General features: G+C 36.3%; 3 protein-coding genes across 8 annotated transcripts in view; 1 reads left to right on the top strand and 2 right to left on the bottom strand.

Annotated features, from left to right (window-relative positions):
- LOC107731047 (tubulin-specific chaperone cofactor E-like protein) overlaps window positions 1–1550 on the bottom strand; it is a 25497-nt gene extending 23947 nt beyond the window's left edge. For all 4 annotated transcript variants that reach the window (XM_016542030.1, XM_016542028.1, XM_016542029.1 and 1 more), the window contains exon 1: window positions 1446–1550. The gene's annotated coding sequence lies outside the window, so the exon portion shown is untranslated. The remainder of the gene's footprint in view (window positions 1–1445) is intronic.
- Window positions 1551–3750: 2200 nt separating this feature from the next.
- LOC107731031 (transcription termination factor 1-like) lies at window positions 3751–8759 on the top strand. Of its 2 annotated transcripts, none has more exons than XM_016542002.1 (10): window positions 3751–3827; window positions 4059–4711; window positions 4877–5062; window positions 5476–5554; window positions 5656–5786; window positions 5890–6097; window positions 6208–6291; window positions 6382–6447; window positions 8055–8140; window positions 8403–8759. In XM_016542002.1, exons 2-10 carry the CDS (start codon window positions 4060–4062, stop codon window positions 8570–8572), a joined length of 1662 nt encoding a protein of 553 aa, XP_016397488.1. In that variant the 5' UTR covers window positions 3751–3827; window position 4059; the 3' UTR covers window positions 8573–8759. The 2 variants fall into 2 exon arrangements, with proteins under 2 accessions (XP_016397488.1, XP_016397487.1); XM_016542001.1 differs by having other exon boundaries at window positions 3764–3827; window positions 3917–4711.
- A 112-nt stretch (window positions 8760–8871) lies between these two features.
- gsnb (gelsolin b) overlaps window positions 8872–11186 on the bottom strand; it is a 13341-nt gene continuing 11026 nt past the window's right edge. For both annotated transcript variants that reach the window (XM_016542000.1, XM_016541999.1), the window contains exons 11-16: window positions 10110–10280; window positions 9807–9981; window positions 9564–9685; window positions 9373–9450; window positions 9217–9277; window positions 8872–9129 (exon numbers count right to left, since the gene is read on the bottom strand). In XM_016542000.1, coding sequence (XP_016397486.1) covers window positions 8960–9129; window positions 9217–9277; window positions 9373–9450; window positions 9564–9685; window positions 9807–9981; window positions 10110–10280 — 777 coding nt within the window. In that variant the 3' untranslated portion in view covers window positions 8872–8959. The remainder of the gene's footprint in view (window positions 9130–9216; window positions 9278–9372; window positions 9451–9563; window positions 9686–9806; window positions 9982–10109; window positions 10281–11186) is intronic.

Here is an 11186-nt window from a genome sequence, read left to right on the forward strand (position 1 = left end):
GATACTTAATTATTAAAATTAATTATTATTAATTAAAATCATTTATTATTAATCATCAGGGGGACTTCAAGTAAATAAATTAGGTGAAAGAGGTTCAGATGACCAAAAAATTTGGGAATGCCTGCATTACGTGTAAATAAGAAATAACATGAATTTGTGCAGTTTAATGTGTTTGAAAGACAAAAGCCTTGCAAAGACATAGTAATACGTTATGTTCATTAATAGTTGATGGAATGTTGAAGCACTTCTTAAACCTGAAATGATTTTTGTTAATCCAGTGGTCAAATGCTGTGTAGCCACCTGACTAGTCTTGGTGTGAATGTCCACAAAACTGTAAGACTTTCTGAATGAATATAAGCGCTATAAGGTAGGCTATTTAAAAGATGAAAAAGAGGAATTAGGGAGAATCAATAAATTATGAGTAATTTATTGCCATTGTGTGAATAATATGTAATCATGTAATCAATAAAAAAGTAACTGTAGTCTGATTACGAGTAGGCTATTTTAAAATGTAATTTATTCTAATCCAGTAATCCAGATTACATGTAATCAGTTACAGATTACATGTAATCATGTACCCAGCTCTGTTAGTTAGTTATTTCTGCATAATCGCTAGACCTAATATTGAAGAACCAATCACTGACAGAAAAGTGTGAATATCAAAAACCCTAATGAAATCGATTATTAACGTTACATCTCCCAAAACAACAGCTGTTTCACATAAAATGTTTCAAGATAAAATTGTCGATCTGCTGTGCTCCTGCCGTGAAAGCAGTTAACGTGACTCGACTAGTCCTAAAATAAGCCTCCGGTCAGGAGTCAGCCGTTCATTTCAAGTCAACAGCTGCGCGTTGCGCACAGACAAGTTGTTGAATTTCAAATGCACGGCTGCCATGACAACGCGTTTGTTTTGGATTTGCGCTGTTCGACCAGATTCTGCAGCTCTGCTTTTCCAGTATTTACACGCACAGTATTTCTGTTTTAGAGTTTCATGAGTTTTAGTGTTTTTAAACAATAACGGATAATACCGTACGTATCCTTTTAAACTCACTGTATGACTTCATGATGAGCTAAATATAGTCAAACAGGCGTAATGTAACTACACTAAAGTACAGGCAGACGCAAAGGTGACGACAGCAGCCAATAAGCGGGTAGATTTTATTTATTTATTTATTTATCACAAAAACAACATTAGGCTGCACCGAAACGTAGTTCAACGTTTTAAACGAAAGAAAGCATGTGTATAAATGCGACCTGCAGCTAAAAGGCAAATGTCACACGATGACAAAAGGAGAGAATATTTACGATGCTGGATGTTTGGAAAAATTTTTTTTTGACTCAAATGACTATTTATAACGCATCGCCCGTCTCGTCATCTACAGGCACAATAAATAAAAGGCGCAATGCATGTGTGGCATTTTACTCGAGTAGTTTGATACGCTTACCAATGACAAAGGTCAGCAGATCGCGCTGCTTGTTTTTGTTGTTGATCCGTTGACAGTATTTTGAACACGAAGCTCTACCGTAGTTACTTCCTTTTGGAGAATCAGGGTTGTTTTGCTGCCTGCCGCTCCAGTACAGAGGGCGGCAGCATCACATCACAGACTCCAATCACATCTTGTCAAAGGACCATTTATTATTCACGAAGTTAGGGATGGCAGTGTTCATTACGCTGATATAAGATGGGGTTGTTTAAAAAAAAAAAAGTATGTTTTACTCTTTTACGACGAAAAACTTTATTATTCTAAATAAATATTAGGCTACTTAAATATTACATTAACAAATGTTGGTGGTCAAAAGGGAAAAACCTTCATATATCAATATACTGAGATGAGAGAAAAACATTGGAGTGTGTAAAGAACAAGAAAACTTCCCTGAATATTTATTCAGTTCATTTTAATTTTGTTTTCTTTATTTGTTTTCATTTTTGTGTACCTATCTTTTGCTTCAGTTTCTTTTGCATTTTAGTTTTCAGTGCACAAACAACAAAACAACTCGATACAATTAACTGCTGTTTAAAAAGGTAAAACCAAAGTGTTGCATTTAAAGTTAATTGCACTTTTTGAGTTAGTTTAAAATGAATTAGCTCCAAAAACATTGTGTTGCAACTCAGACAACTAATAAAATCATGACAAGTTAAATAGTCTTATTGGTATAATATGTTATACTATTATTATGAAAACATAAAACATAGTTTGCCTTTATAATAATGTCACAGTTATTCTATAGCCTAGTGAGTGGGGGAAATTGTTTATAACAACTGTTGTTTTATTAGCACCGAGTGCTTGTTTTTAATTTATTATCTACGCATATGTGTTATAAATTATTAATGGCAGTTTTATAGTGAGTTCCTGTTTAAACCATAGGTTTACTTTAAACCGACAAAATGTTACACACACAGCAGCAACTTTGAGCTAGAAGCAGATACTGGCTGAATTTGGAATAACATATGATCATACTATCTTCTTCTGTTGTATTGGCAGATATAGTAAGAATAGTACGATACTAGATAATATATAGATATATATAGTAAGAACACTGTGCTTCTCTGCTTATGTGCGCTAATGTATTTGTAATATGTTTGTAATGATTCTCCTGTCTGACAGGTGGAACTATGGTTGTTGTGTAACTGAAAGTTGAGCTTGTTATTGGTGATGAAGAAGTAGAATAATTTATTCCAAAGTTTCAAAATAGTATTAAGAAAATAATAACTGATCATGTGTAGAATTAATTGCCATGGTGGTAGCACTTCAGTGGGTAGAGGAAGTAAAACCAAGATTAGTAGTAATATGTTCTGACTCTTATGCAGCAATACTGAGCCTTGCCAGTGGAGTCAAATCATCAAGGCAAGACATTATATATGAGATTCTTGCAAGTTTGTTAAGAATAAGTAATGTAAGCTTAATAACAGCTTAAATAGAGGCTAATGAAGTGGTTGATAAGCTTGCTAAGCAAGCTCTTAAACACTCAGAAATAGATATTCAAGTGACTCTTAGCAAAAATGAGGTTAAAGGGAAAATTAAAGAATTCATAAACAAAAAATGGCAAGAAGTATGGAACTGTGATAGCAAGGGCAGACAAATGTATAATATTCAGCAGCAAGTAGGAAATGGAAGAAGTGTTTTTAGGAATAGGAAAGAAGATACAATTATTTCTCGCATCCGAATAGGGCATACTAGATTAAATCACTCTCTGTTTAATATAGGAAAACATGAAACAGGTCAATGTATTTTTTGTAATCAGGCAGAAACAATAGAGCATGTTTTAATAAAATGTAAAAAAATATGGAAAAGAAAGGTTAAAACTAATTAAGGAAGTAAGAAACATGGCTGTTGAATCATTTAATTTGTCAAGCCTTTTGAAAGAGCATGCAGAACAAGGTAAAATATATGGTGCTATTGTTAAATACATTAAAGAAATAGGATTAATCAGGAGAAATTAGGAATATATATATTTTTTATATAAATATGTATATATTAGTTGCTTATTAGTGCTTCACACTCCAGTCCAGTTGGTGGCGGTAAATGCACCAGAAGTTGGTTTGCCATCCGCCATAAAACGTTACTAGAAGAAGAAGATCGTTTTTTGTTTTTTTTATTATTATTATTAAAATTTCTTTTTTTTAGTTATTTATTTTATTATTAATAATATGATTAATGGCTCTTCCCCCCCCCCTCTCATTATGTCAATCCCATAAACACACTCCAGTCCAGTCGGTGGCGGTAATGCACCTACAAGTTGGTTTGCCAACCGCCAATAAACACCGAAGAAGAAGAAGAAGAATAGGAAAAACCCGCGTGGAAAACAACTCGGTAAAAGTTCCCCAGGTATAGAAAACATAGCTGTGTACGTTACATATATATTGCTAAATAAAATTTCAATTTCTTCCCGTCTTAATTCTTTTAATGTGATTTAGAAATCACAATATGCGAGGATGACGTGATATTCTAACGACACGCGCGCAAGACTATCACGACTCAAGTTGGATTTCGTGTTTGTTGGTGAAAGACACGTTGTGCTGTGTTTTTTTTTCTCGTCATGATTTTTGCTTTTTAAAGAATGTTGGATGAAATGCAGTCAGATTCGCGTAATGACACAATGGGCCGCGTTAATAGAGAAAAGGCGAAGAAGAAGAGAAAGAAAAGTGAAACTCCAGAGCAGCGTGAACTCACTCAAAGTCCAAAGGTGCAGACTGAGAAGCAACGTGAAAAGGTGCATAAGAAGAAGAAGAAGAAGAACAAGGAATTGGAGAATATAAGTCTGCAGACACCTACAGACAAAAAGAAAAAAAGAAAACTGAATGAAGGTGTGGAGGTTGTCACAAGCCTGCATAAAGTAAAAGACAAGACCGCAGAGGCACAAGAGCCGCAGGGTTCAAGGGAACAGAAGCCTGCTAAGAAAAAGAAAAAGAGAGCAGATGTGACACAGGCAGACTGTGATGACATGACACAAGGAGAACAGCCTGTCCTGATGACAGAACATGAGGAAGTCCAACACAAGAAGAAAGATCAGGAAAGTGGCTTACCTGCTGTACTAATCGGTACTAGAAAGCGCAAAAGAAAGGGAGCTCTGTTGGATGAACCAGAAGTTGACCCCAATCTCTTGAATGAACTGAAAGAATTTTGTCCTGAAATTGAGTCCAGAAGCTCACATGATATCAATAAAATGATCATGTATGATCTGCCAAGATTCAAGGAATTCAGAAAGCAAGGTAGGCTGTTTATATCTGCTATTTTTTTTTATCTTATACTTTTATTATTATTATTCAGATCAGCGTATATAATTTATTTATACACAAAGATTAATGTTATAAATGTAAAGTGCCCATACAAAATGAATATTTTTTGCCTTTCACTCTTCACACTGATGTCCACAGGCATCGTGTTGAGGCATGGAAGATACTCTAACGCAGAAAATGAGAGGTTAAGACGGAACGTTAGAGATTTTCTTGCTCTCACAGGAGTGAAAGATGCTATCAAGCTCTTTCATCCAAAGCGTTTCCCAGAAGAGACACAGGAATTGACAAAGCTGAAAAAGGTCTACAAGTTTTTTGAAAGGATAGGTGAGTCACAACAATCACATTGGTTTTACTTCATTTGTTGATTTTGTTATTGAAAGGTTTAAGGTCATCATCGTTCTGCACGATTTAAACTTTTTTGTTTTTGTACAGAGGCACAATACGAGGCATGCTAGTCCTGCATCCCAGATATGCCTTTTTACACATGTTAATTGTAGGAATAGTCCACCCAAAAATGAAAATTCTCTCATCATTTACTCACTCTCATAGTCTTTTTTTCTTATGTACGTCTGGGTTGGCATGAGGGTGAGAAAATCATGAGAGTATTTTCATTTTCGGGTTAATGGAGTATAAAGACTTCTTGAACACATCTTGAACATTGTAATAAGCTATACTGAAAATGCACAATTTTTGTTGCTTAATCTGTTGTCGTCTTTTTTCAAATCAAATTTGAAAAGCGGAAGGAATTCCCAGGCCTTGCCATAATGTTTTTGGCCGTGGAAGGAAAGTTTTTGATGGTGGAAACTATAAGGGAAGGTAAATGACAGTTTTACAAGGTATTTGGTCTTAGAAAATTGATCTGCTCTGCTTTTTATTTTTGTGCTTTAATAAACCTCAGTGCTCCCTTTTCTCAAAAGGTTTACAGAAGAAGAAGTCAAATCATTGCTTAAGTATCATACACTACATGGCAATAACTGGCAAAAGATTTCTGAGATGACTGGTCGAAGTTCTTACTCTCTTGAGAAACGTTTTACCCAGCTTAATACCGGCAAGTCTAATTCAGCAAGCTTCTTTTCAAAATTTCCAAAATTGTAAATTCCAGGTTTAGTGATGGTTGGTCATTTTGTATCTCATCAATTTGCATCACACAGCTAAAAAAAGTGGGCCGTGGTCCGCAAAAGAGGTGCAGAGACTTTTGAGGGCTGTGCGAGGCCATATTGTAACTGTGCTGAAATCGGAGTCCCCTAATAAAACAACACCAAAAAGAGTCAGCAGAGAAATACTGTACCGAAAATTGCCCTGGTTCAATATTTCTCTGAAGGTTAAAACTCGATGTTGGAGCAAATGCAGAGAGAAATGGTGAGAGTCATTGAAAACTCTTTTATATTAAATGGTGATACATTTTTAGTGATTCTCTCTTTTTTTTTTTTATTCAACATTGTCCCTGAATTTTCTCCTTCACCCCTAAGGATGTCCATCCTCGCTGTGCAGATGTCTTCAGGGACTTGTAGAGGAAGGAAATCTCAGGAGGCCAAAATCAGACTCATTAAAGCGTGAGAGATCTTGTTTTTGCATGCTTACTTAGCTTTTGTTATCCTGACATGTTTTATTCTATATGGCTTCTATGTCATGTATTCACACAGAATGTATCAAATGCAAGTGGAGGATGTTACGGATGTCAACTGGGATGATCTCACGGCTGTTTTCGGGTGAGGATTATTTGCAGTTTGGGGTGGGCGATGTGGCAAATAATATTATATATATATATATAATATTATAAGATTTATAATCTTATCATGATTCTTTTTCATTTAGTTTTTTAAGACCATTTTTCAAGTTACTAAGCAGTACAACCAAACTAACTTCTCTATTTAAAAATATAGGCCTACAAGGAAATAAAACATAAAAGAAAATGGTTAAGAGATCATTTAGGCCAAAGTTATGGTGGGTGATATGACCAAAATCTTATTTATCTTTATTTTATTTAAATATTTTGTCTTTGTTATTAAAAATATGAGCAAAGATGCAAATTACAAATAATAGAACAAATATAAGGAAGATAGAAATTAAATAAACTGCTTCAAAATTTCAGGTATAGTAAGTCCATTTTTACAGCAGCAATCAAATAAGAATTTGAATAATTTAAAAAATAATACGCTGCATAGTCTTCACTATATAAATTATGTATACATTTTTAAAGCTACATAAATATTCTTTTGCCAAGAGAGGTGAGCAATTTTCTTTTTCTGTTGTTGTTCGACATTAAACATTAAATGACACGGACAGCAGCAGGTTAGCCTGCTGTCACTTGAAGACCTAATGCACAGATCCAATATACTGACACACATCTGATTTTCTCCCAACTGTTCACCTTTACCCAAGACATAACCAACTGTTTTTGTGAACCTTGTGTGTCTTTGACATAACCCTGTTTGTATTTGGCAGTTGAAGTGCAATAAGATGCGAAAGAGAACTTAGTTCAGTACTCATGCACTGTGACAGCCGGGTTTCTGTGTGCACGCTTCAGAAAAAATATTTCTAAATAGTGTGCGAGTAAAATCAATTGTAATGTCTTTTGTGACGATGAAGACCTGCAATAATAATGACACTCAAAAAGAAGAATAATTTAAAAGATACAATTTGCAATGTAGCACGATACTAACAATCTCTCTGTAAAGGCAGATCATGGAGACATTTAAATTGTTCACAACCCAGTGTGACTAAATGAATGACTTGCACAACAAACATTATACATTTTGGCTTTGCACAAACTTACAAACACATTGACTATATGTACAATTGCCCAAAAAGTATTTTGACCATGTTTGGCATTATTAATTGAATAAACAATGCAATATTTATGTTGTGAAAAACCATAAATGATTACAAGGTCTTTTATCTTTGAGATGGATCTTCAGAATTATGTCTGTAGTGTGTTGGAATATAATGTCTTGGCTACATTCAGCTTTTCTTTTTATACATGTAAGTAACTATGATATGACTGATTCAGTGAAACCCCAGATTAATTGGGTAACCTCTGTGTTGTTGAAAGTGTATTTGTTGAACATTGGAGTCTTTTCCAATGATCTGAGAAGTCCATAATCTCTAGAGTTTACCATGGTGATATTGCTAGATCAAGAATAAAGAATATCCTCTAAGGAGTTAATTAAGTAGTGTAAATGGCATCTGAGCACAATCACACAGGTTGCATTATTCAGGTTCCCAGCAAGTAACTAGAACAATGCACCTGCTTGTTCAGCCATGATGCTGCTGCTGGTGGTGTAAACAAGATTGGTGTCACGTCTTTGTCCCATAGGGATGTTCCTCCAGCCTATGTGCAAGCAAAGTGGCACCAGCTTAAAGTTTGCTATGTGCCCGATTGGAAGACCAAGTGTTTTGGGGGTAAGGGTGTTCATTTACTTCAAATTATTGCTGAATTTGGCATTATACCTTACAGATTTTAGTTGTAGATCCAGCATTGATTTCTTCTATTTTCCATAGTGTACTGCAGAGATGTAAACTGAAGTTGCAAAAAATGGTTTCTTGAGCCTTGTAAACTATTCTAAAGTCTAAAAGGACTTCAGACTTGAGAACATGTTTGGTGTACATTAATGTTTGGTGTATGTCAATGTTTGTTGTATGTCTATGGTGTTGTTTCTTTCAGACATTGTTGATTTCCTCTATGAGAAAGTCTTGCCAGGGATGGTGAAAGACTGTGAAGACCTTGATGACAATGAGCTGAAGGTTGACCAGAAGCAGAGCTTCCTTCTAGCTGACATTTTTAAAGACATTAATGAGGAGAGTGGCCAGAAAGAGGACGACAACTCCTCTTGAACTATTACTTGTCAGGTCAATCAGACCTTAACAATGATTTCTGTAAAAATCGCATTAAATATACCACAACTGAAGAGAAAATGCTGTTGTCAAGATGTACATGTAAAAGATGTATGATAATTTCCTTTTATTTTTGTTATTCCATTTATTTTTGATCAAGAATTGAATAAACAGGATTTGTATTGTGCCTTCTGAAGGTCTTGTAAACAAGGACATTTTTCTCTTTCCCATATGAAGGTAAAACATGAACAAGTGAGGTAAAGAATAGTTGGTCAATCAGGTTGTCAGAAAATGTTAGGTAATATCACAAGTGTTTATAGTCAATTTGAAACATTCGATCAAACAAACACAAACAACCCCGTCTCCTCAGCCCTACGAGTCATCAGATTACATTTTCAAACCAACCATGGCCCGTTCCAGGGGATTAGAGCTCCAGAAGTCATGGTCCCAACCCAGGAACCACCCTGTGAAGGTGGGGGGTTCAAAGCCCTGCTTCACTGTCACAATGGGAGTTCTCTTGTCCCTACTGGCAGGATCCGATTCAATATATTTGGCAGCTAAATTAGGAAAGACGGATAAAGATAAATTGTTAGCAAATGAAAACGGTAGCAAAATATTGCAGTTGAAAATGGGAAACTTCGCACCTGAAGTCACAGCTTCACTTTTTTCATCTTCATTAGCTTCATTTCCGATCCAAACAAAGACCTTGGAGACAACGATTTCAAGCATGTACAGTGTTAGATTTCATTTCTTGAATGCATTTTATTGCAAGTGTGCCATACACACACACACACGTTTACCTGATCCCAAGTGTCCAGGATCATGACATCATCTGGAGCCAAGTCCTCTTGGGTCATCTCTCCTGGCACCTCTTCAATCTAGATTGGCACAGAACAAACATAAATTGTGAAATATGAAGATTATTTTCTGATATCGGTGTTAATTTTCAGTGGAGTATATTTAAGTTGAACCATTCAACATGGAAACTCACAAGGAATTGTCCTGTCTTGTTAGAGCATGCAAAAAGCCTAGGAGGATGGGTGTCAATTTTGTTCTTGAGCCTTTCAGAGGTGCGATACTCTGCTTTTCCTCCAAGAGCACTCCAGAAGTCATCTACATAGAAATTTGAGAAAGAACAAGAGTTGTTCAGTATGGGTTCATTTATATTTTGAATGCAACTTTTAAATAAGTACAGTAAAAAACACTCCTCTACCAATGACAGATATACACCCACCTCCCTCTGTTCCTTCTGATATCTCTGAAAGGTCCACTCCTAAAATGCTGCCAAGCTTTTTGGCTCCAGTCTTTTCTGCATTACTTGTACCATGACCCAGCCACAGCATAGAGCCTGAAGCAGTCACCAAAACAAAGGCATCATTGGAGTTGAGGCTGGAGGCCACAGCATCAACCTATTTCAGGCAAAGTGAACAACCGTCAAAGGAGAACCAATTTTGCATACATTTTCATATGAAGAACATTCGACAAAAACGAAACTGCATCATACAATGATGCATTACAAAGAACACTTTTGACTCACCTCAACAGCTCGTGTGTGCCCAGCAGGATTGGCACGCATTTGGAAAAGGCGGACTGCAGAAGCCTGTGATTGGCCACCCTTTCGTGAAGTCCCACCCTTGTGCACCACCATTGGTTGCCCACCAAAGATACTCATGAGGTGAGGGGGTTCTTTGCCTTGAATTACTCGTACCTTCATAAACAGTCACATTCAAGTTGGTGTTATGGATTTGTTTTGATGGTATACAGTGGTTATAGAAAAGACTCAACCCCCTTTAAAATAATCACATTTTGTTGCTTTGCAGCCTGAAATGAAAACGGACACAATTTTTGTTTTATCCAGCTGTATTTACTCAGTGCAACTTATAACATCCAAGTGAAAGATATAGCCCAACACCAACATGTCAGGAAAAAACAAAACAATCACAGAGTTGGAAAAAGGATCACCCCCTCCTAAAAATGACTTGTAAACTCAATCAGGTGTAGCTAATCACCTTCTCAATGGCACACAATGCCATTTGACTTTCAACTGTGATCAGTTGTGGTCATTTTGATTAGCTCAGCATGAAAAGAGCTTTCCTGGAGCATTTCAGTCCTTGGTAGTGCAGCTGAAGCAAACGATCAACTATGGGTGGCAAGGCACCGTCAGAAGATCTCCGGGATACAGTTGTGGACAGGCACAAGTCAGGAGACTTGGGGAAAAAAAATTCAAAGGCTTTATCAATGCCTAGAAGCACAATGAAGCCTATTATTAAAAAGTGGAAGGTATTTGGTACAACACAGACCCTCCCTAAATCAGGACTTCATTCCAAACTGGATGAAAGAGCCAGGAGGAAACTGGTCAGAAAGGCTACCAAAAGGCCTACAGCAACTCTGAAGCAGTTGCAGGAATTTGACAAGAGTGGTCATTGTGTGCATGTGACAACAATATCACAAATGTGGCTTGTATGGGAGGGTTGCAAGAAAAAAGCCACTCCTCAAGAAAGGATACATGCAGTCACGACTGAGCTTTGCCAAAATGCACTTTGAAGATTCTGAGGCCACATGGAAAAAGGTGTAATGGTCAGATGAGACTACATTTGAATTACTTTTTTTTTTT

The sequence above is a fragment of the Sinocyclocheilus rhinocerous genome, unplaced genomic scaffold (assembly GCF_001515625.1).
Source record: "Sinocyclocheilus rhinocerous isolate Xijiao unplaced genomic scaffold, SAMN03320098_v1.1 scaffold157, whole genome shotgun sequence".
Lineage (NCBI taxonomy): Eukaryota > Metazoa > Chordata > Actinopteri > Cypriniformes > Cyprinidae > Sinocyclocheilus > Sinocyclocheilus rhinocerous.